The 26,321-nt window shown below is 45.7% G+C and overlaps 1 protein-coding gene across 2 annotated transcripts in view; it reads left to right on the top strand.

Annotated features, from left to right (window-relative positions):
- Positions 1-26,321, top strand: part of RAMP3 (receptor activity modifying protein 3) — a 123,367-nt gene that overhangs the window by 75,161 nt on the left and 21,885 nt on the right. Inside the window, exons 2-3 of one of the 2 annotated variants that reach the window (XM_066584622.1) lie at positions 5,170-5,217; positions 14,768-14,903. In XM_066584622.1, the coding sequence (XP_066440719.1) occupies positions 5,170-5,217; positions 14,768-14,903 (184 nt within the window). The remainder of the gene's footprint in view (positions 1-5,169; positions 5,218-14,767; positions 14,904-26,321) is intronic. The other variant, XM_066584623.1, reaches the window with a different exon arrangement.

The raw sequence follows: 26,321 nt of genomic DNA, 5'->3' as shown, positions 1-26,321 counted from the left end.
ACCACTAGACGCCTCTATGATGGACAGCAGAGATTTCACCCCGTTACCAGAGTCTGAGAGGGGCGCATTATTGGGATGTGATAAGCTGGATGGTCGTATCGATGAATTGTCCCCACCGGGCCGTTCTGACAGACTGTTATGAGGTGTTGGGACCACTGGATCGGGGCATACAAGGTGACCGGGCTTAGGACCCCCAACAGACCACCAGTAGAGCAGAGCGTTTGACCAGACTGTTAGGAGGTGTTGGGACCAGTGGATGTGTGAGGGCACACAAGGTGACTGGGCTCAGGACGCCCCCTACAGACCACCAGTAGAGAAGAGCGTCTGACCAGACTGTTAGGAGGTGTTGGGACCAGTGGATGTGTGAGGGCACACAAGGTGATTGGGCTCAGGACGCCTCCTACAGACCACCAGTAGAGCAGAGCGTCTGACCAGACTGTTAGGAGGTGTTGGGACCCGTGGATGTGTGAGGGCACACAAGGTGACTGGGCTCAGGACGCCCCCTACAGACCACCAATAGAGTGGAGCGTCTGACCAGACTGTTATGGGGTGTTGGGACCAACTGTTTTGTTGTCCGCCATCCAGAGACATACCGTATGGAACCTATATGCCTCCATGCCCACCCATGTCACATCTTAAATACTGACAGAATCCACAAGCATTACACTCCAGAAAATATCTGTGTGGATTGTAAAATCCCAGTCATGCTCATTATTGGATTCTGCTCTGGCTAATGGGGCTAATCAGAGTTGTGGCTTCCAATTTCTGCCACAGATTATCTAAAACATCTGTCGGCATATTTATACATGTGTGAACATGGTAATAATTACAAGTGCTTATTAGTAGTTAATTATTATTTTGTGATAGATTTCGGCTAATTAGCTTACTCGTTATAGATTCACTTCGATGATTCTTACCAGACTGTAAATCTTGTAGCATCTTCAGTCTGACTCAGGCGTTGCTTTACAACCAGCCCAGAAGCTGCAGCAATATGTTCTGGATGACAGCTACATGATACATTGTATCGCAGCGCTGAGCTTGGAGGATTCATTACCTGTTAAGTTGGCAGATCATTAGTAATGCTGCCAGATATTGTGCTTTGGCATGCAGCTCATGTTGGCTTTTCACTGTGGTTGCAGTTGCCCAAAGTTAATAGTTCCTGGCACATGACCGCCGATAATGCAGCCGTATCTTTGGCTTATATATCACTTCTAACATGTTTATCCAGCTGATAATATGCCCACCAAATATATTCAGCCTCCACAGCGGAGATGAACCCGGCGTGCCAAAACACTTTAGTTTAGTTAGGCCTTACTGTTAGTTATGAAGACCAGCGTTTCTTCTGAGTAATGCACTCCAGATACAAACCGTCTGCTCCTGCTTCCATCTCTCCTCGGCCATAGACCGCAATGATTCTGGGCTTCATTCTCTTTTCATAATGCAAATTAATATGTTTTGTTTAATGAGTCTTTCTGATCTGCTGTTTGTGGCGAGTGAACTGTGAGTGAATATCGTTTAAATGGCCATTAATGTTAAGAGAATTTCGATTAATATGAAGAATTATTTTTATGTGGTTTACCTACTTTCTTCCATTCTGGCTTTAACAAATCTACCTTCCACGACGGCTCATTCAGTGGGTCACATCTTGCTGCGTTCAGCATAAGTCTTGGGTAAATGGATTTCAAGGACATGAGTTATTACATCCATTAAGACAAGCCAGTTCACCTCAACTACGAGACGCAGTTAGTGTTCATTGTGGCTAATGGGTCATGAGAGCGACGGCGGTAGACTGGTAGTGAAACATTACTGGAGTCCAAGGAAAGGAGGAGAAAGGATGGAGGTAAAGCATCATCAGGAGCTTTGGTTATATAAGAGTGGGTCCAACAACACGCCCGCTTGTTACAGCTCTCTTTATGCCCTTTTGTGTTCCTTCTACTATACTGTGGGTACAATACAAAATATTATTTAGGATTGTGTAAATTACATTTAGATATCTGACATTCTTCTGGAATCAGGCTGATCGCACAACAGCGCAGTGTCAGATGTTTCAAACAAGATTTGTAAGTTCAAATGTACATTTATCCAAACGCATACCCGCCGCCGCACACACTACAAGGGGGTGCTGATAAGTATTGAGCCTTACCCAGAAAAAATGAGCTAGGAAGCTGACCCTGCCGCTCTATTCTACATATCCCCCAGGATGCACTTGGGACGTTTCTCCTGCAGCCTTATAAGTACCTGCAAATAGAATTCTTCTAATTGCTGGTCAACCCATCCATTTGCTGCATTAATTACCTCCAAAACACTCCCAAATGTTGTCCCTTTATAGGATAGGAAGGGAGTTCTACTCGCGGACGACCTCCCAAAGTGTTCAACCATCAATGCAACATATTACTGTTCGTTATTGACAAAGCTGAGGCAAAATATTAAGGAAAAATGTTGAGGAAAGCTCCCCAAAGGTGTCATCCTGCTGCATGACAATGCCCGTCAGTAAAAATGACCTCCTTAGGGTGGACACCCACTGGCGATATTTTCTTTCTTGCGCTGCGAGAGCACGGGAAAACTCTCGCCTCGCAGCGCAAGAAAGATGTCGGAATAGAACCGGCATATCGCTAGTGCTTTCAATGGAGCCAGCGGCAGCAGCGCTAGCCCCATTGAAAACATAGGGAGAATGCCATGGACTTCTGCCACAGCTGTGACAGCTGTGGCAGGAGTTTCCTTCATCCCCGTGGGGACCGGACAGATAGTCCTTAGCTATTCATGAATGAATAGCTAAGATAGTGCTATTCATGAATGAATAGCTAAGGGCTATCTGTCATTGGCTGAGCGCTCAGCCAATAGCTAAGCACTAGCTGCTATTGGCTGAGCCCTCAGCCAATCAGCACAGCCCTTTTAGGAGGCAGGGATTTTTAAATCCCCGCCTGCTGAAAGAGCTTAAGAGCAGTGCAGGGGAGCCAGCCGGAGGACACGTCTGAGCGGCGGAGAGGTGAGTAATTTAAAAAAATTTTTTTTACCACTTATTGATGATTATTGGGGAAGGGCTTATATTTCAAGCCCTTCCCCGATAATCATACTGCGGGGCTTGCCAGAAAGCAATGCTTTCAATGGCAACAATGGGATAGCATGCTGCGGACTTCTGCCACAGCTGTGACAGCTGTGACAGTTGTGGCAGAGGATTCCTTCATCCCCGCGGGGATGAAGGAAACTCCTGCCACAGCTGTCAGAGCTGTGGCAGAAGTTCACGGCATTCTCCATCTCTTTTCAATGGGGCTAGCACAGTGGAGAAAAAAACGCCAGTGGGTGTGAGCCCTTAGGCTTTCAACTCATGCCCCATCACCCTTTTCGCCCAACCTGGCTCCATCTATCATCTGTTCCTCAATCTCAAAAAACACCTAAAGGGACAACGTCAATAATGAACAGTAATATGTTGCACTGATGGTTGAACACTTTGGGAGGTCGCCCACGAGCAGAACTCCCTTCCTATCCCAAATAATGGTGCTAGTCACTTCTGCGCTGACCTTTGCACACGGACGTCTTTGTCCGGGGGATCCGCTGTGCCTCCATTTCTTAGACTGCTCCTTTGTCTCTGGATCAGTAGATCTGGGTCTCATCACCACTTACAAGTTTGTTCTTGCAGAATGCTCTCCAGCAGCCCCCATTGTCTCCTCTTCTGTTCAGGATCTACTTGGCTGGATGCTTTCTCCTTCTCCCAGTCTTTGTGGATAACGGCACCAACTCTCTCACTGATGTCCACAGATGTGTAGCCATACTTCTGGCTGATACTTGGCGGTCCTCCATGATCGTGTCACGGGGGGCTCTCACATCTGCAGGCACGAAGACACAGACCGGCCTCCACGGGGTTTATCACTTCCAACACCCAAATGACCAGTTTTAAAATATACAACCCAATGTTTACCCGTTGCCTGTGAAGGGCCGCCATCACCCAAAGCTTGTAACATTCATCATGGATCTGCTTCGCACCTTTCCCTTGGAGACACAGGAACCTGATTGGTCCTCTGCTCTTCCACACTGAATGTCTTTGGATATGCTGCCATATTCACTTATCAAAGATAGGTTAAAATCATGGATCATTGCTTTTTTCATCATTGAACATAGACAAATAGACAAGTACAACCTGCAATGTACCGCTCCCTAGCTCCATGTTTTCTGGGTAAGGCTTAAAGGGGTTGTCTCGCGAAAGCAAGTGGGGTTATGCACTTCTGTATGGCCATATTAATGCACTTTGTAATATACATCGTGCATTAAATATGAGCCATACAGAAGTTATTCACTTACCTTCCCTGCGCTGGCGTCCCCGTCTCCATGGCTCTGTCTAACTTCAGCGTCTAATCGCCCGATTAGACGCGCTTGCGCAGAAGGGTCTTCTGCCTTCGGCTCGGTCTGGCACAAGCGGTGTTCTGGCTCCGCCCCCTTCCACGTGGCATCGTGTAGCTCCGCCCTGTCATGTGTGCCGGTTCCAGCCAATCAGGAAGCGGAGCTACGCAATGACGCGTAGAAGGGGGTGGAGCCAGAACGCCGCTGCTGCCGGACAGACCCGAAGGCAGAAGACCCTTCTGCGCAAGCGTGTCTAATCAGGCAATTAGACACTGAAGTTAGACGGAGCCATGGAGACGGGGACGCCAGCGCAGGGAAGGTAAGTGAATAACTTCTGTATGGCTCATATTTAATTCACGATGTATATTACAAAGTGCATTAATATGGCCATACAGAAGCGCTTAACCCCACTTGCTTTCAGGAGACAACCCCTTTAATACTTATCAGCCCCCCCTCGTATGTGCTATATATTCTGTGTCTTGTGCTGTCAGATCAGGAGGTCCTGGCCCGTCACTGTTCATCTTGTGGTCATTTCTCATCTCAACTTTTTTGGTATTTTAAGTTTATATTGTAGTAAATCAGATTTTGTAAACGCCTGCTCACAGTACATGACACTGAAGCTCCGGGTTTTTAGGACTTGCTATGTTTGTATCAGCCTGCAGAGTGCCTTGTCCTTGGCATTTACGTGGTTCGCTGTCACACCCCTACTGCTATGTGTGAACCAAGCTGAACATTGCAGAATAGTGCTCTAACATTTCAGACCTAATCTCTAAATGGGTAACATGTATCATAAAAAAGACTGAAAATGATTATTGTTTTCTTCTTGGTTTGCAGGGTCTCTTGAAAAGGGGTTTATCAGAACAGAGCATCAGGGTAGAGGAAGTGAGTAATATCTGCCACTGTTATTATAGTAATGCTAATGCCCTTTGAACCATTCTTTGTTCTGTGTGATGCAAGCTTTATTCTGTACCTACTTAGTAACTTCTCAGCCTGGTTTCTACCTCAGCTGGGCAATAACTTAACTTTAGAATGATTATTTATGCAGCTGCAGGTACCAGGGCTCGTCTACAGTGACAGTTGGTGGCCCTGCAGAGAAAGGGGAAGTAATTGTTTAATGGAGCCGCTGTGATCTCAGGAATCATAGGATCATATAATGGTAAAGTTGGAAGGGACCGCCAAGGTCATCTGGTCTGTTCCCCCCTCCCTGACCTCACCCCCACACCCTATTTCACGCTTGCTTAGTGCAGGATCACCGGCCTTTGTTTGAACACTTCCATTGAAGGAGGACTCCCCACCTCCCGTGGCAACCTGTTTGATAGAGTTTTTACTAGGCATCCAGCGTAGCGAGCCAATGCATCTCACTGCTCATTGATTTCTGACTGTAAAAGAAATAATTCTAAAAAAAATAAGATCCTACTTCAAATCAAACACACCTCAACATGTAAAGGAATCCCTAAGAGTGCAAGGCTCCAACCCAGAATGACTGAAATATTCTTAATTCCCCATTTGAGTCTAAGATGACAAAACTACCCTGACGACGGGTCTAGCTGTTAAAGCATTGAATGACGATCCCACCAGAATCACAAGGCTGCCTGGATATTTAGGTGATGTATCATCTGTATTACGAGCATCGGAACGCCTCAGATATTATTTTTGTAGTTAAGATCTTATACTGAGTCTTCGTTCCTCTCATCTGCCTTTATTCCTTTTTTACCTTCATACTCCATACATGTCTGAGTGGGAAAAATGGGAAAACTCATTTACCCAAAGCAGAAACCATAGATGCCTTGTATTGGGGAGTCTTATGCGCCTCGGTATGTGCAGTAGACATTCTGTAGGGATGTCTCCATCAACCACTGTCCATGGTGGCCTCCAGCTTTATGTGTCCTCTGATGAGAAGGGATGACCTCCGACCCGCTCCCAGCGTGCTCAGCGGACGCTGCTGAGTTACATCAAGTATTAAGCCTGTTTTAAGGGTTTGTATCCAACCTAACTGGTATACATCGATCTATATACTGATTGCCTAATGATGGCAGCGAGAGCCTCTTATCCCTAAACGTGTACATGGAAGTCAGGACATCCTCGGCTTCTTGGGTTACCGAATGGGAAACAGGAAGTGACCAATAAGTGATCTTATTACACCAATCAGACAAAACGACTCCAAAAAAGCTCATTTTACACCGTTACTTCCAGAATGATGAAAACTCTGTAATAGGTAGGGCCGGTCTCACATGACTGGATTTGGATTGCAAAATCCACAATCGTCATTCGTGCGAACGATCCGCGGCATTCAGCCACCATTTACAAAAATAGAACATTTGCATGACCGCTCACATGACTGCACGGCGATTACAATTTCTGCTCGTGGAAAACAAAATCGCAGCATGTCCTATTTTTGCACGGATTCTGCGCAGACCGCTTCCATTTTGGTCAATGGAAGCTGTCCGACCTGCAGCCCTTCCACAATTGCATTGCAAAAAGATTGTGGATTTCGCATCATCGCCTAGCGACGGCGCAGGAGAAAAAAGATTTTAAAAACAAGCTGTACTGTGCATGTTCGACGGCGACCATCCGCATACAGATTAAATACAGGTACGCGCGGACGCTAGCTGGGCACAGGGTCAGATTCTGCTGCGGTTTACCCTCATCAGCGCTAGTGGATGCGTTCGAAGCCTCCGGCATAGATCCAAAAGGGTTAGACCCATTGGAGAACATCCAGTGCTGAGCCTATGCAAACAACTGGATGCCCTCAGGTCTTCGCTCTATGTGTAATTCCTAAAATATAACCTTTATTATATTTAACCCCTTAGTGACCACACATTTTTGCTTTTTTTCCATTTTCGTTTTTCCTCCCCCCTTTTAAAAAACCGTAGCTCCTTTATTCATCCATCGCCGTCGCTATATGAGGGCTTGTTGTTTGTTGTGGAGCAAGTTGTATTTTTTAATGGTATTATTTATTGTAGCATATAATGTACTGAAAAACTTTAAAAAAATTCTAAGTGGAAAGAGATAGGAAAGAAACGACATTCCGCAATCTTTCTTTTCGTCTTATTTCTACGGCGCACAAACTGCAACATAAATGACCTGATATCTTTATTCTGTGGGTCAGTACGATTACTGCGATACCAAACTTGGATAGGTTTTTTTTTGCTGTACTACTTGTATATTTGCTGTACTACTTGTATATTTGCTGTACTACTTGTATAATGCCTATCAAGCCGGGGACGGCTTGATAGGCATTCTGCCATGACAGCCCTGAGGACCTTTCAGAAGGCCCCCGGCTGCCATTAAACCCGCACGGCTCTCCTGATCTCACTGCTGGGGGGCCGTACGGGGGATTTAAATGCCGCGGTCAGATTTGACAGCGGCATTTAAAGGGTTAACAGTTCCGATCGGCTGCGCGGCCGAATGGGGCTGTTGCCTGCAGGTGTCAGCTGTAATAAACAGCCAACACCTGCGATGTATGAAGAGAGATGGCAGCATTATCTCCCTCCATACACGCCCTGCAATGGCAGGATGTAAAAACACTATGGGGCCGTCACTAAGGGGCTATATAAAACCGCCCAACAACAGAAGAATCTGGATTAAACTGAGGGCCGACATGGAAAGCCTTAATGTCCGCCACTCTCGGCTATTCTTCACGGCCCTCATTTTCATTCAGATTTTTCTTTTATTGGGTGGTCTTATTTCTACATAATGAAGGTTAACTTCTAAGGATTGCAGTCTAATAGTGCCCAACCCCAGGGGGTATGTAGTAGTGTGCGGCATAGATCGGTCACATGATGTCAGTCAGATAGCACAGGATGCCGCACTATCTTGTCTGGTAACATACTGGAGGGCTGCTGCAAGCCAGACTGACCCTACTATAGTCATCGGGGTCTGTGTCACGCCATTCAGGTTTGGCATATTCCAGATCAGACACTTCTGCCTTTTCGATTGTTTGGCCCCCGGGGACAGAGGCTAACAAGGAATGTATAGCGCTGTATGAGCCCAGCCGCAATTCTAATAACCAATTCCTATTTCTATGTAAGACATGAAATAATTGCTTCTATTTAGTGTCTTAAAGTAATCCAAGCTATATATTCCCAATCTGAAGGCAGATAGGAAGCGGATCATGCCTGAAGCCCTCTTCTTGAGGAACATGTAGATACCAAATAAGTGTCAGTCCTGACAGAACGCTGGCCATAGCTTCGCTGCCTCTCCTCACAAGAAGCCTGAGTCTGATTCAGTGTGACAGATGGACCCCGCTGCAGAAATGATGTATGCTACAATTAGAGCTCCTGCGCTGCAGTGTCTGCAGGGTGTCATCTAGTCTGCAAGTTGGGGAAGTTTGCAGAAGATATTAATGATCACGGCAGTAATTCATTATCCCGCTCCGCTCGTGTCTTGATTAGCCGTTTTACAACTTAATGAATATCTCCGTATTGCCGAGTGGAGAGGTCATTCTCTTGGTGACAGGTGAGTTGTCCTTGATGTTAATGGAAAGAGACAGATGAGAGAAAGTATAAGAGAGGGTTTCCTAGAAAAGACAGAAATGACCAAGACGCAGACAAGGCTCTGCTGTATAGTGTCAGTCAAGATGACTGAATGGAAGAGTAGTTTATGCATGAGAAAACCGAACCAAACATAAGAGCAAGTTACAAAAAGAGAAGATAGAGGACTATTATCTTGTATCTGTGAAGAGTGCCAGAGGAAAAACAACGGGCCTAGAGATTAAAGGGGTTCTCCAGGGAAAATACAATTGATGACCTATACTCGGCTGGTAACTGCAGCAACAGCTCTCATTGAAATTAGTGGGACTCCAACGTGCTATTACAAACAGTGGCCACTACATGGGGATCGGGGCAACAACTTCCATTCCAAACATTGTGCATTTGTGGCACTGGCAGCGAGCGCCCAATTAGCTGATCAGCCAGGGTCCTGAGCGGCGGACCCCAGCCTGTTGCGACGGTTCTGGGATTGCTGATATGCTCATAGTCTGGTGCAGGTTTTGCAGGTGGTTCTCCATCTTCTGGCACTGGTGTTTGCGGTATTAGGTGAGACATGCTTAGCAGCACCTGTGGATAATTGTCATGGCTATTTAGTCTGGCTGATGCTGGACTGAATTGTTGTTGAATCTTCATACTAGCTCTGACTGTGGTCTCAGTCAGAGCTTAGTCCTGGACCTATCATTTTCCTGCTGCACTTCAAAGCTAAGTTTGTATTTCTTTTCTGCTGTGTTTCTTATGTTATTCCACTGTCCCATGTAGAGTTAACTTAGGACCGAAGTACGAGGTCACGTACGTCCTTGTCAGGGCGAATTGCCTGTTTTCAGAGAATCTGTCAGGTAGATCAAGTTTAGGCTCCTTTCCTGGAGCCACCAAAGTCAGATGGCACTGTTTAAGCTCAGCAACCTCAATCGTCAGGGTCTTTAGCTGACCTGACAAAACCTCAGTTGGATCCATCTCAGATGTAAACACAGATTTCACAGAGTAAGTGTGGGCTGTTGAATATGTCACCTCTACCCAGGACGTGCTGGAACCGTAACCCGCAGATCTTGCAGAAAAACACTCAAACTGTGCCAAAACACTAATAAAGCAAATGATGGGAACTCTTTCCCTGTCTAAGTAACCTCAGGGATCGGGACCTGCCTAAACGCAGGCAATTTGCCCTGACAAGGACGTACCTGACCTCGTACCTCGGTCCTTCATTAACTCTACGTGGGATAGAGGAATAACACTCACGCCTAGGTCTCCAGAACATAACGGTCATCAGTACCCAAACTAAACCTGGATTTATCACTAGAGACAACTCGGTTCCACTCCAGAGTTGTCCAGTTTTGTTGTTCATGACATCACTGTAAATAGAAGTGATGGTGGATGTCAAAGGCAGTACACATAATGGGTGCAGTGAGACCAAATGTCCTTCAGACAATCACCTGGAATTGGTTCTAACAGAAACAGTTGGAGCTGCTGGTGCTTGTTGGACAATCAGACACTCCTCTCTACTGGTGGTCTGTAGGGGGCATCCTGAGCCCGGTCACCTTGTGTGCCCTCACACATCCACTGGTCCCAACACCTCCTAACAATCTGGTCAGAACGGCACAAGTCGGTGGCCATTTCTCTATATGACCATCCAGCTTTTTACATTCCAGTAATGCTCCCCCTCTCAAAAACCTGTGAAGGGCAGATTCACATGAGCAAGCGCGATATCAGGCTGAATAAGCTGGCCCAGTATCATGCTTGCCAATGTGCATTTTTCACGGCATGCAGAGTGTTTTTGATTAAAAAATGCATTGTATTACTTCTGTGAAATTGCGATCCTCATGCACGTGTAATCAGCCCCGCTGGTTCTCTAGATCTGTGTATCTGCTCTCTGCATAAGACAATCTTGTATCTTCCATGAGAAAATACCAATACATTAATACATAAATCTGCAGTGAGAGCGAAGTAATGCTGAGGCGGGCAACCAGAATGCTACAATGTAACCCTGACTGTCTGCAGGCAAAAAGGAGATTTTGAGCGCTACTGTATATCTGAAAAACAAGGCTCTGATCGCTCGCAACAAATCCTATGATTGCAATCACCACAAACTTTCCAACCTTTTAATATAAATGAAAGTGACGCGTTCGTGCCTTATGACAGTAAAATGTCACTAAATTAGGATTGTTAGTAAGAGAAACCAAGTAATCTTGGAATAGGTCAGAAGAAGTAATATATTATACACATATATACATACACATAAAAGGCACAGACATGGTGTGATTAATATGCACTTAAAACTATAACATAACAGGATTTTACAGCGAGCTTTCCAACCTACTTAGGATTCTTCATCAGGCTATTAGGATAGATCTGAAGGCATGTGGACATGTGTGTATGCATGTATATGTGTATATGTATTATATATACACACACGCATCTTCAGATCTATTCTATTAAGCCTGATGAAGAACCTTGAGTAGGTTGGAAAGCTTGCTGTAAAATCCTGTTATGTTATGGTTTTAAGTGCCGATTAATCACACCATGTCTGTGCCTTTATGTGTATAATATGTTACTTCTTCTGACCTGTTCCGTTTCATCTGCTTTGCTTTTCTAAAAGTTAAAATTAGCACAGACTACAGTACTTTGTATCTGTTAAAAAAGCGGAAAGTGAACAAAAAGGACCATTCTGCTTTTTAACATTATTGTCAATGGATGACAGAACTGAATGGAAACGTTTCTGTTTGCTTCCTTTCTTTGTCTCTGTAATGGATTTGTTTATAAAGGGAAGAAATGCAAAAAACACAAAATGGATCCATTTAAAAATGGATGTAAACAGAACAAAAGGTTAACAAACTGATACAAATGGTCCAGTTAATTGACAGATCTGTCTACTGGATCCACTAAAAAAAGTAAACTATGTTTTCCGTTTGGTTCCATTTTAAAGAGGTTGTCCAGTTGTAGTGCATCAGTAGATCAGCCAAAGACCCCTGCCAGTCAGCTGCTTGCTGGGCCAGTTGTATTGTGAACCGAGACGATTTCTGCAGGAAGCAGACAGCTCTGTTCCCACTGTAGTGGCCAGGCTTGGTATTACAGACAGAGTTCCCATTGAAATTAATGGCCTGCATTACCAAGTCTAGTTACTACTGCAGGAACTGAGCTGTCTGTTTCCTGCAGAGATTAGCTCAGTGCATGAGCACACCAGCCTGGCGAACAGTTGATCAGTGGGGATCCCAGGGGGTGGACCATAAGTAGTTTACGTCTGGACCGCCCCTTTAATTCCATGTTGCTATTTGTTTCATTTTTATAAATGGATCTGTTTAAAAAGAGAAAGGAAAATGCTGATGTAAACAACCCCAAATACCATTATACCGTGCTGGCTCTGATGTGTATAGGATCAGTCTGCCGCCACTGTTGTGTATAAGGACATTCTATTACATGTACTGTATGATGACATTAGTGATGTGCGCAGTATGGATGCATTATATATGAATACTGTATTATTCACTTAGAGGGAGGCATCCCCTTGTAAGGTGATGGCTTATCACCAATGTAAGGCGTGTCCAGGGCAAATGTTGTTTAAATTGTGCACTATTGCTTCTGTTCCATTTTTGTATCTTTGTGTTAATACAATAATTAACAATAATGGATCACCTTTGCACTGTTGTTTCAGTCACAGCACATGCATGCATTAAATAACATAAATCCTAGGCTTCTGGACTATAATTCTCTCTAACACCATCCAGCGCAACAACAAGTCATAGCAATGTCCATGATACCCTACCCAACCTGGATGTCAGTCTAGGGGCGTCCTCCCCTGTCAGGCTCGAGGTATTTTCACTGCTTGGTCTGCACTAGAACTCAGGCTTGCAGCGCTCTCAGCTCCTTCCGAGCTGTCTCTCTCTGGGAATAGCTCTCAGCAGCACTGTGGCTGGAGATTGTAACTCCTCCAACCACACCCTTACAACTGTCCCTTCTAATTAGGACTCAGTCTGCCAGTTCTCTAGTCCCCTACAGGCCTTTCTGTGTACTGCACTTGCTACTGCAACTTGTGGAAAGTTGGGGTTACTCGCCTATTGGATCGCTGTCTTTGCCTTTCAGCAAGAATGGATGCCATGTGCATAAAGACTCCAAACAGGTGGATTTCTTTAAATCTGGCAGCATTTATTCCATATCACAGAAAACACATGTACAGCATACAAGGCTCCGGGTTCACAACCATACACAGAAAAAGTGCCCTAAAACTAAATCTTTATTAATACATCCCTGAAAAATCTGGGCTGTGGACTGAGGGCTCTGGCACACTTGCGTTTTCCTTGCACGTTTTTTTTACGCGATTTGCAAAACACAAACTTAAGATGCGTTTTTAACATTAGAAAGTCCCATTGACAATCGCGTGAAAAAAACGCAGCAAGAAAAACGCAAGTGTACAGGAGTCCTAACAAGACAAACAGACAAACAGGATGCCACAAGTGTGCATCAACATAGGCTACACTGCAGTCATTCCAGAATAGGTAGAGAGATCCAGAAAGATAGAAGGGTCAGTCATACACCTCTCAAAATATATGGGTAATGACAGCCAGCGCACCCAGAGATCCCCAGAATGTGATCCTGGCTGCCTAGTTTTTTACCCCCACGCCTCAATCCAGTTTCTAATGTAGAGCAGAGTGATGCCAGATTGTATTGTCCGAGCCAGGACTAACCTAGAGCTCTGACTGATACTAATCTTGCCTGTTTGATGGATCGACCCTGCTGGAGTGGCCAAGCAGCATAAGATCTCTCTCCCCCCCGCCCCCCCCCCCCCCCCCCGCTGTCCCCCCACTCACCCCCCCCCCCCCCGAGCCTGCTCGGATGAGAATGCAGTTACTCGAGAAGAGCGATGATCTTTAAAGCAAGTGTTCTGTTTGGGACGGACGAGTGTTTTTTTTTCTTGAATCAGATCATTTCATTGAGATTATATTTTTGAATACAATTACTCCTGAATTTCTACTCATTTTGACATAATAATAATATACATAAAGCATTTCATGCCCCGCCCACACATCACAACCGTATTTAAGCAAATCATAATCCCCCGCCCCCCTCAACAAAAAAAATATTTAGGCACACACAAAAAAACAGCCCTCCCTCTTCTCCACCTTCTCATCTCTCTCCCCTCCCAAATCCCATCAGCTTTTCTACAATACCTCAATGCAACCAGCAATCTGGAGTATCCATTATATATCAGACAATCTTCCCCAAATGTCCTCAACCTCAGGCCCGCTGCACACGACCGGGTCAGATTTGGGAGCCCATAGCGGAATCCGGCCGGCCGGCATCCACATGCACCTGTGCTGAAGTCTCTTTATCTGTATTGCGGATGGTCCACACGGCGAGCCATCAGACATGCGCAGTACAGGTTTTTTTTCTTTTAAGTCCCTGCTTCCCGCTGCCATCACTAGGCGATGACGTGGGTGCCTGTGATCTTTTTGCAATGTCACTGCAGAAGTGCCGCGAGTTGGACGGCTTTCATTGAGTTCAATGGAGGCTGTGGGTGCGGAATCCGCGCTAAAATAAAGCATGCTGGGATTTTTCTTCCGCGATTAGAAAGTTGTAATTTCCGCTCGTGGACAGAAAAAACGCTTTTTCATAGCAGCTATGGGCGGTATTTGCTGCCAGCTCATTGACTTTAGGTGCAGGTCCGGGTTTGCACTATTAATTGTGAGAGTTGCTTTCTTTTAATACAAGTGAGTCTGTTACTGTCTATGTGGGGTCAGAGCTGCGGCACTTTCATTCTTGGGACCAGGGGGCTCTAAAGGTCGGACCCCACTAACACAGAGAATGATCTGCCATGGCTTTACGGGAGCGGATAGTAGAGGCTTGTGGCTTTAGGTTGCCTGGCTGTGAATGTAACTTTCTGTATGTTGTGCAGTGATAGAAGTCTAAATGTCTCCAAACCTTCTGATGATTTCCTCTTTTCTGCCGCGGTCTAGGTGGATTACAGCACGCCGCACATAACTGCAATGAGACCATTGTGGTGGAGTCTTTACCCGACTGTGGCTATATGTTTGAAATCCTCATGCTGAGAGTGGAGCCGAGCCAGTGGTGCAACCTGACCAAAGTCATCATGTAAGAGAACTGCTAAACGTATACCGTATTCTAGATGTGCATCTAGAGAACACTGCTGTTATCTCCCCATCATCAGTATCTGCTGTCTGTACATAGCCAACTGCATCATCACATTAGTGCTTGTCTTATCAGCAGCTGCTTTAGGTGATTTTCTGATGGAAAATGTTCGGAAATGACTGAAATGCATCTATTGTCCTCTGTTGTCTGTAGATATTGTTTGTCACGGGAAGGGATGCCAGATGGCATAATGTAAAGCTACCTGATCACACGATGGGGTCATGAACACACGCGGTTACATCGGGGTTGCCAAACAACTGATTGTTTTCTTTTTTTTTTAACAACTCATCCAAAAATGACAGAGAACATTCTTTATGGACACAATAGAAAACCTAAAGAATCTACAAGATATAGTGGCTGTATATGAGTCTATAGTGCAGAATATTTACTGTGAAGTCATAATTACAATCCCGATAATAAGCTCTTCAGCTAATAAACTCATAATGACGTCCATTTGTTCTCACGGATGCCGATAGGGATGTGACTGCTAGCAGGTAGATGAAGAATGCCAACCGATCCCCGATCCCTCCAGAGTAAGGCTTCAGACGACGGCAGGAACGTCCCAAAGGTTCGGGGAGGCAATTATTTCTTTATCAGAAGTTCTACAATAGGAGAATACCCAATGAGCCGTCGGAGGGTGTTGTGTATTCTATGTATCGACCGACCCGGTGACACGTTCTCGTTGCCTAAACTCTTGATCCTTTTAACATTTTCGCACTAGGAAATTGATTCTATGTTTTTCATTCTAGCCCCAAGTGCAGAGTGCAAAATAAGTAATTGACAAAAGCAGAAGGCAAAATGAAAGGACAACAATATAAAATGGACTGGAGAAAGGGGCGACATTAGTTGTTGGTCTGGATTCATTCTATGTCCAACATCCTCTGTATCTGCTGCTCTCACATCCCGCAGGATGGCACACTGATAGCAATATTGCCTGATGCTGTAGGGATCAGGAGCCGCAGTTAGCATTCTTTGGTATTTCACTGTTATTACAAGGTCTGCCCCATAAAAAAGGTTGTTTGTAGTGAAATCCAGCCCATAAATATAAACATTTTTGGGGGCGTGGCCAAGCAGCCGAGGAGACCGGCCGCGTGTAAGGAGACCTCCCGTTCTAGCCGACTTACCAGCCATCCTGTAGCCATCCTGAGGGTCCCCAGACCCAGCCAAACACCGGCGGGGGCGAGGGGAGGGGAGCCGAGCCACTTGAAGCATCCCGGGAGCGGCAACGGCAGAGACGGCGCCGGCGGCGGACCCGCGACCACAGCAGCCATCTTGGCAGTGACGCTGGACGGCCGCGGACGGGAGGAATAGCCCGGAGAGGGGAGAGACCGTGTCACCTACAGTGCCCTGATACCACCAGCGACGGAAGCGACATCGGCGGCGGCCCCGCGACCACAGCAGCCATCTTAGAAGTGACGCCGGACGCCCGCGGACGGGGGAGACAGCCCGGAGAGGTGAGAGACCACGCCACCTGCAGTGCACTGACATCGCCAGCGGCGGAGGCAGCATCGGCAGCGGACCCACGGCACAGCAACGCCGGACGACAGCGGAGGAGAGAGGCGGCTGAGAAACGGAGGTAGAACCACCCGTGATAACAGCAATAACGGAGGTAACGCTGCCGCCGCCATTTTGACAACAGCGCAGACTGGCCATAAGGAGAGATAGCAGCCCAGAACGGCACAGAGAGACCCCCTCAAGAGAGAGAAGGGACACCCGGAGTAACACCGGACAGATAGGGGGATAGGGGAGAGAATGGCTGATCCTAAGCCCCCATATAGCCCTGAGAACGAGACTCGCTCCCCTTCCCACCATAGACCACAGGGGGGAGCAGAGGAGGAGGCCACTGGGCATTAGTCACAGAGGTGCAAGACAGAGCACACCACTGAGAGAGACTCTCTGACACAACTATACAGCAGCCACCACCAAACAGGAGAGATCACTAATCCCCAGTGAATTTAAAAAGTACAGTAAGACCCACAGCCACCTGAAAGAGAGCGCGAAGCACTGTACATAGCGACATGGCTACAGTGAACGCAAACAAATCTCACCAGCAGCACGAATACTGCCAAAGTAAGGGCACCATAAACCCTGGGCCGTGGAACACCTGAGAACCCCTCCGTAAAGAGCGCAATACAAACCACTGACACTTATAGGCTCCCTGCAGGGAACCTAACATATTGCCTAATTCAGTTCAAAACAAGAAACACGGAGTGACCTAACCATGGGCCCCACTAGGCAAAACTCATCCGTCGATAAACTCAAAGCATTCGCAAGGGGAGAAGCTCGCAAAGACCCCAGCCCTGAATCCACCCCAGCTGCTCCAATGGGAACACCAGCGGCAAAAGACAACAGCCGAGTCCCACCTGACGGCACAGTTCAAACTCTGCAACAGCTATCTGAACAGCTCCTATCCGCAATTCAAACATCTACAACCACCCTTACGGGAAAAATTGACAAAGTTAAAATGGATGTAAGCTTACTAAGACAAGACCTTCAAAACCTAAGAGAGCGAGTAACAAGCACCGAAGACAGAATATCCACACTAGATGACACTGTCTCCCCAATGTCAGCCGCAATACGAGAACTCACACAGAAAGCTGATTACTGGAGGCAAAAAGCAGATGATCTTGAAAATCGCTCGCGGCGAAATAATCTGCGTATAGTGGGTCTACCAGAACGAGCTGAAGGACAGAGACCAGAAGAATTCATGGAACGGTGGCTCTGCGAACTCTTGCCCAACGCTGGACTATCACAGGTCTTCGTCATTGAACGAGCCCACCGAGTGCCCATGAAACCACCTATACCGGGAGCTCCACCCAGACCCTTGTTAGCAAAACTACTCAACTCACGCGACAGTGACATAATCCTACAAGCTGCCAGAAAAGGAGGCCCACTACTCTATGACAACGCCACGGTATCTATCTTTCCGGATTTCTCAGCGGATCTCCAAAAACAAAGAGCCTCATTCTTTGGAGTGAAAAGAAAGCTTCGCGATCTACAACTCCCGTACTCCATGGTATATCCGGCACGATTGCGAGTGATAGATGGAGATCGCACCCGTTTCTTCTCTACACCATCAGAAGCTGAAGAATGGCTGGCTACCAGATGTCGACCAGAGGGACCGTAACGTATACATAATTACCCATTTCTCTCCCTCTAGGTACCGGGACCCCCGTATAGGCATATGAATATATGGCTAGAGCTACTAACCATGCTCCAGGAACTGTAATTCTGATATGCCCCAAACAAACCCGAACCTGAGAGGCAGGACTGAGACTCCCACTTTTGGTTACTACTGTTTGATTACTTCTCCTTTGAAGTAGAGATGAGACCTCCCTCCGCCGGAGTTCTTGGCGCCCCCCCTCCCCTTCCCCCTCCCACCCTATCTCCCCCCCCCCCTCCACCTTCTCTTTAACCTGAAGATACTGAGACTCATTGCCCGCTCGAAGGGTGGACTTTGGAATACCTGGAGAGAAGGAATTTCTCTTCCCACCTAAGAGGACCCTCACAGTTATTGCCTGAGGTTAATGTCGGTTACTACAGTTGTTCTATCGACCCAACAATACCTCAAGTGTAGCCAAAATTGAAGCTATACTATGTAGGTCCCCCCTAATTACTGTTCGCCACGAATACTAATCGAAGTTAGTTCAAATATAAGTTATTTAAGTTTTAAGTTGGTAGTATACTACCGCAATGTTAACAAATTGTGTGCATCAAGGGCTCCATGAAGATTTGAAAGGCAAAATGAAATACTCTTGTATAATGTATGGTAAAAATGTGATAGAGTGTCGGGGTGGAACTCCTGACAGTCAAAACGATATAGAGAAATTTATCCGGACCCGGTTGACCTCCTCTAACCTATGGCAGGGGTAGTCTTTGTGTCCTGGAACGTCAGGGGCATGGGATCAGCCAGAAAGCGATCAGCAATAAATTCCCTAGTACGCTCCTGGCGACCACATGTACTATGCCTGCAGGAGACCCACCTCACGCCCGAAACTACAAGAACATTGTCACAACCGTGGACTCAGTGGTCCGCTCACTCATGTCATACATCCTACTCCAGAGGGGTGTCACTATTAATAGGAAGGTCGCTGAGATGGGAGGTGGAGCAGCTAAAAAGAGACCCAGAAGGCAGATACATTTTTGTGAGAGCCAAAATTAACAATGACCCATACGTCCTTCTGTGCTGCTACAACCCACCACCGGCAACAACAACCATCTTAGCAGATGGCATCCAATTTGCATCATTCTCGCCAGATGCAACGGTCATCTGTATGGGAGACATGAATATGGTAATGGATCCCCTTATGGACAGATTCGGGGGTGGTGCTCGGAGGGAGGGAGACACGAATATGACCCGCCTAGCGTCAATTATCTCAGTGACCGTATGGCTAGACTTGTGGCGCATATTTCATCCACAACAAAAAGAGTTCACTTGCCACGCAGCCCACAACCATGCACCTAGTCGCATAGACTATATATTTGGGACTCCTTCACTATTTCCCAAAATCGACTCCATAGAGTTCCTTGCTCGAGGGATCTCAGACCACTCCATATGACCCTTAAAAATCCAGGCCCAGCCACAATTAAGAGACTAAGAGTGCATCAATTCTGGCTCTCGCTGTTCGGTCCCAATGATCGTATACCGGACCAGATCCAAATATATTACGAGGCACATGAGATACACACAGACGCAATGCTAGTATGGGAGGCATTTAAACCCTATCTCAGAGGTTGCTTTAAATCCTCTATCTCCTTTATCAAAAAAGCCGCTGCACGGGAAGGAGAACGCCTAGCAGAGCAATGCCAGCAACTAGAAAAGGAATTTGTCGCAGATCCTACAGATACCAAAAGACATAGATGGCTGCAGACTGGTAGAGACTACTTACTATATCTAAAAGAAAAGGCCCAGAGAAACCTCTTCTTTACTAGACAATCCTTCTTTGAACTAGGAAACCAGTCAAGCAAACTACTGGCCTATATGGCGAGACAGGAGACCCCCCCCCCCCCCCCCCCCCGTCTATACTAAGAATTAAATCAACTGAAGGAATAATGCTTATAGACCCGAAAGACATCCTAGATATGTTCCAACAATTTTATGATGACCTCTACCAGTCGCGGACTGACTACTCACCTGCAGAACTGGAGTCTTATCTAGCCAACATAATATTCCCGGAACTACAAGACTCTCATAAGTCCTTACTAGACTCTCCCATCACAAAGGAAGAGATTGAGGAGGCAATAAATGACATGGCAAAAAATAAGACTCCGGGCCCAGATGGTCTGCCGATGGAAGTCTACCTGCAGTATAAAAAGGAAGTGACACCACACTTGCTCTCCCTATATAAATATATATTTGACAATCTCCCAAACTCAATGCTAGAAGCCAACATAATCCTTATTTTAAAACCAGATAAAACCCCAGAGGACTGCGGTTCGTATAGACCTATTTCCTTATTAAACACAGATTACAAAATCCTCACTAAAATACTAGCCTCTCGCTTAAACCAAGTCATAAAGGAAATTATACACCCCAATCAATCTGGCTTTATCCCGGGAATGTCCACATCAGACAACATTAGAAGGACGCAGGTAATCACACTGGTGGGATGGAGGTGGAGGTCGAACTGGGCCTTGGCCTCACTAGATGCAGCCGAGGCGTTCGATTCAGTTGAATGGCCATATTTGATGGTCTTACGGAAGTTTGGATTCGGAGACTCATTTGTCAAGTGGATCTCCATTCTATATAAATCGCCAACGGCCAGGGTAATGGTAAATGGCCTGACCTCTGCCTCCTTCTCACTTCAAAGGGGAACCCGACAGGGCTGCCCACTTTCCCCTCTCCTGTTTGCATTCTCCTGTTGAGGATTCGACAGCACACCTCATACGAGGGTATCCAGAGAAGACAGAATAGGACTATACGTGGACGACATAATACTGTATATGTCGGACCCCAGGGGCACCCTGCCGCTAGCTATTTTGCTAATAGATGAATTTGAGAACTTTTCAGGCTTATGTATAAATTGGCAGAAATCCGCCTTTATGCCTTTAATACCAGAGGGATGGCGGACGGGGGATGTATTTTGTAAACTACAAGTGACTTCCAAGTTCAAATACCTCGGGGTACACATTACTAGAGATCACACCCAGAGCCTGGATCTAAATATCACCCCCCTATTGACAATCCTACAACAAAAATTAAAAAGCTGGAGCTCCTTGCCACTATCAGTAGCAGGTAGAATAAACCTTATAAAATGATAATACTCCCCAAGTATTTATATTGCTTGGAGCATGCAGAAATAACCATACCACAAAAGTTTTTCAAAAAAACTAACTCCCTAATAACATCATTTATATGGGGAAATTCTAGAGCTAAACTCCGCATGGACACCCTACAGCGACCCAAGGAGATGGCAGGAATGGCGCTACCAGACCTCAAACTTTATTATTTGGCGGGACAGGTCAGATATATCCGTCATTGGCTATCGGGCTCTCCTCTCTCCCCAACTCCGAGCACCACTTGATGTTCTTTCTCTCCGAAGCATCACTTTGGATCCTCCTGGAAAAACCAGGATTACTGACAAAGCAGATGCTACCCATGCATAGACTTGCAGTTAATGTATGGCAGACGTGCAAGGCACTGACTAAGCAGAACGACACCCCTCTGGAGACCCCCTTATGGGATAATAGAGCATTGCCACATCTGATGAATCTACCGGACAAACAGTTCTGGATGAACCTGGGAATTAACACACTAGAACACATATACATTGACCAAGTACTGGCTTCCTTTGAACAATTACAGCAACTATACCAAGTCCCAAGAGCGGGCTTCTTTAGATATCTACAACTTAGACACGCTTTAACGGCGCAATTCCCGGAGCCCAGACAACCCTTCTCCCAGTACCCATTAATAGGCATACTGCGTACTCAAGGACCCAAAAGCCTGATATCGGTGCTGTACACCCACCTACTACAAGCCAAGATCCCCGATACACCAATGGCAGTAGTAGAGAGATGGAGAGAGCTTATTCCCACTCTCACTAATGAAGACTGGGAGACTGCAATGTCCACATACACAGCAGTATCACCAGCCGCAAATAACAAACTAACACAATTATACATTCTCCACCAGTGCTATTTAACACCGACCAGACTCCATAAAATGAACAGAATACCCACTAACCAATGCCATCGGTGTAGAGCACCAAACGCAAATTTTAATCACCTAATATGGAGCTGCCCAGACATTTATACGTATTGGGGAGAAATCACGGAATTCCTAACCCAATTGCTGGGTGTGCCAGTACCACATGATCCAGCAGTGTGCCTACTGGGTATACTGGACGAGGAGCAATGGCAATATCATGACAGAGTATTCCTCACCAAAGTATTATTCTATGCCCGCAAAACAATAGCCCTACGCTGGTTGGACAGACGCCCTCCGACACTCACAAAATGGCAAAATATCATTAATGCCATTCTGCCATATGAAAAAATAGTCTACAAAAACAGAAAATGCCCTGGCAAACACCATTTTACTGGGTTCAGTCAAGAAAAACGGTGTTTGCCACATGGCAGAAAGAAGAGGGAGAAAGGATCACATGACGAGGCAGACACCCAACATGATGATGATGATAGTGATGATGATGACAACCATGGCAATATGGAGTGGCGTTAGAACCAGCTAAGTTCTCATAAATGCTGGTGATGATTGTGAGCTGTATGATTCATTGCTCGCACGCTGACAGCCATATTGTTAGCACGAAGCAAAGAGATGGCCACTGGATAGCCACACTGTTAGTCCCACGGTATAAAACATAAAAAGGGAAATTATTTTCCGCCTTCTGAGAGGGAGCCAAACGTGACTCATTGAGAGAAGCTATGCAGCCAGTTTGCTAGATTTTAAATAGCAGACACCTGCCTCAAGTATATCTAGCCACTGGGCTACGCTCCCCAGCCCGCTCAGTCAACGCTTCACCACCTCTGCCAGCGCTACCACTGCAACACATAATAGTAGCAGCCAATTTCATTAGGAAAACATGAAAGCAAAGTTTTTACATCCAATATGCCGACCTGACAGACATCACAGGGATGTTCACCACCACCAGCTGAGCAACCAGGTTTAGTCGTACCAGGACTGTGCCCTTCTCCCGGTAGATACCCTAAACCCAAACCCCATGGCCTTCAGGGTCAGCATAACATTGGCAAGAACTGGCCCAGTTTGCCATGCTGTACTATCTTGTACACCTTCCATTATAGCATCACAGAGGGTATTCAGCTGAGCAGATAGTCCGCCAAAAGCTTGGAAAAACTCACATTTGTGAAAATGAATCAGGAATCACTGAGGATTTACAACCCTGTGCCTGATGTCACTGATTAGAATTTAGATCTGTCATTGCTGCTGTCGACTCACTTCTTCCTTCGCCAGCCCTGCTGTCAACTCACTACTACCACCAGTTCACCACACCGGCAGCCGCCCACTACTGCCAGGCCAATCACAGATCTCCTGTCCATTGTAGCTACTTCTACCACCCCTGCTGCTGCAACTACCAGGTCTATACAATCACAGGACACATATACCAGACGATGGCCAAAAAGGATTATTTGTAAAAAAGCCATTTCTTCTTCACTTCCCAAGATGCTCATTCTGTTGCAACTCCCTAAAATGGGATATTTTTGACATCTTATAAAAAGCCATTGCTTCATCTTCACTTTCCAGGTGCAAAATATGTTGCTACTCCCAAAAAGGGGTAATTTTTGGACCGCTTCTGTTACCACCGGGGCTGTGTCTTCTTCTTCGCTGGGTCTGCTCTTCTCTCTGGACTGGCTGTGTTTGTCCTCTGCCACCAATGTTTCCCTTTTACATGCTACCCTGAGAGCACTATTGTCACCCACTCACTGATAGAAGGAGCGCGCCAAACTCTACACTGCGGGCGTTTTCTGGACTTTGCCCCATGCCAAGCACCTCTGCTGATGGGCCTTCTTATCTTACTGGTCCATCTCTCCCCCTTTGAATTGAGAATATGCAGTTACATCTCCAATTGTATGTAAGCCAGAAGAAAGGCAGATGTAAGTTTTAGTCGCAAAATGAAGGAAATTGAGACCGTCTGATCTTTGTATAATAATGTACAGCAGTTTGCTTCAACTGACACTACACAGTTGGTCAACACAGGAGTAAATAACAGTTGTCTCCAAGGAAGAGACAGTTTCTTAAAGTGTCATCACCAAGTCTTTGTGTATGGTGGCAGTAGTTTTCATGCAGAACAGCAATCCATATTTCACTTTCCTGATGCAGGGGTACATCAGCAAACCTTCCATAAGACCTGCAGTGACTGTATAGTCATGGAGAAAAAGAAAGCTCAAGAGACGGGGCGTAAGTTACTTTCAACTTTACTGTTGAAACTCAAGAGAACAACATAAATCAGCCAACACTGGGTCCACGGCCGGTTTCCACCTCTTGGGGGCAGTCTCTCAATGGTAGTAATACTTGGCTACTTGGGGACAGTCACTTGCAGTCAGATACGAGAGTCACAGTCCGTGTTACATGGGTCGGACAGTGCAGTGGTCTTCAGTTTCAATACAATCACATGTCAGACATGTTGCCGGCAGCTCTGGTTACGGGCCTGATATATTCGGCCTCCTACCTGTCGCAGACTTACTCTTGGTCACAGTCCTTGTCTAATAGATACATTGGAAGATTTTCCTGGCATATAAGCTATAAATGAAGAGTGAATTAAACCTTTATTAGACCCGGTGTCATTCTAACACTATGATGGTCAACCAACGTGCCGAATGTGTTATGAAGGAAACCGAACTGGAGGAAGATGATGGGGAAAGGAATGCATGGGTTAGACATGACTAAACATTCCAGATGCTCCTACTGTTTTTGTGGATGGATAACTTGAATCCACTGAAGGAATTTTAAAGATCCGAGTAAAAATATAGATCTAGTTAAAAAAGAAAGAAGAAAGTCAATGACAACAGCGAGAACAGGTCACTTTAGGGTTTACGGTGAGGATTTAACGTATGTTCACAAGGGGCATTTTCATTTTTGTGTTTTGACACATTATGGAAGGACTGTCAAAATGTCAATGTCGTTGATGCAGTGCAGTCACATTATTGCACAGATACAGTTAAATGTGGTGTCACCACTAGGGGGACCTAGTGTAGATGCATGTTTGCTCTGCTCACAGAACTAGTTGTATTAGTAAAAGTGTATAAAGGAGTAGCAAATATGACAACACAGCATCATATTACCATGCATCTGTTCAAATGGGAGGAAAGAAGGCAATTAAGCATATGAACCATGATTTACCCAGCAATTATTGTTACTGAGTGTCTGCTCAGCCTTTTCTTGTCCGAAAGCCACCTTTTCAGATTGTACCACTCTAAAGGCATGCAATAGGTTATTCCCAAGTGTATTCCTACTTAAGACATTTATGACATATTAGCACTGTTTCCATAAATATCCAATAGGGGACTGTCCCCTTGGAAGACCACTTCCATGTAAGTCCCCTGCTGTTGTTTGGCACTTTAAGGGGAAGAGAAGACTGTACACTCTCTATTGTATTTCATGGAAGTTGCAGGAGGAGTGTGTTTCTCAACTTCCATAAACTGTGTAAAGTTTATGGAAAAAGGGGGGAATATTTAAGTAAGAATATAATTCAGTCTGCAGAAACCATAGGGCAAGTGTCAGAAAAGATAATAATGTACCGAGGCTTGCAACAGAGGCCAAAAGCAATAAAAAAGGAGGTCAAAAGTAAAAGAAAAGTCAAAGATGCTATTGGATGTTTTCAGGATGAAAATGGTGAATTGGTTAAGAATGATGTGGAGAAGGACGAACTTTTAAAATCCTATTTTGTATTTGTTTTCTCTCAGAAAGTAGATGGATCATCAACTGATCTTCCCTGTGCTATTGGGGGAATACAAGAATACAGGCTATTTATAAAAGGAGAGATGGTGAGGGAATACTTAGCTAACTTAAACGAATCCAAGTCTCCATGTCCAGATGAATTACATCCTAGGATACTAAAAAAAGCAGAGGAGGTAATTGCTGAACCACTCACCAGAATCTGTGAAAATTCCTGGAGAACAGGATAAGTCCCAGAAGATTGGAGAAGGCCAAATGTTGTTCCTATCTTCAAAAAAGAGAAGAAGGTGAATCCAGGAAACTACAGGCCTGTGAGCTTGACTTCAATTTCAGGAAAGATCTTTGAACAAATAATAATTTTTAAACAGCATGTAGACAAGTACTTGGATGAGCATGAAGTAATTAACCAGAGCCAGAATGGACTTGTGTCAAAGAAGTCATGCCAGATTATTCAAATTTCTTTCTATGACAGAATCACTGACTGGGTT

Source organism: Eleutherodactylus coqui, chromosome 12, assembly GCF_035609145.1.
Source record: "Eleutherodactylus coqui strain aEleCoq1 chromosome 12, aEleCoq1.hap1, whole genome shotgun sequence".
Classification (NCBI taxonomy): domain Eukaryota; kingdom Metazoa; phylum Chordata; class Amphibia; order Anura; family Eleutherodactylidae; genus Eleutherodactylus; species Eleutherodactylus coqui.
This window is presented reverse-complemented; position numbering and strand designations above follow the sequence as displayed.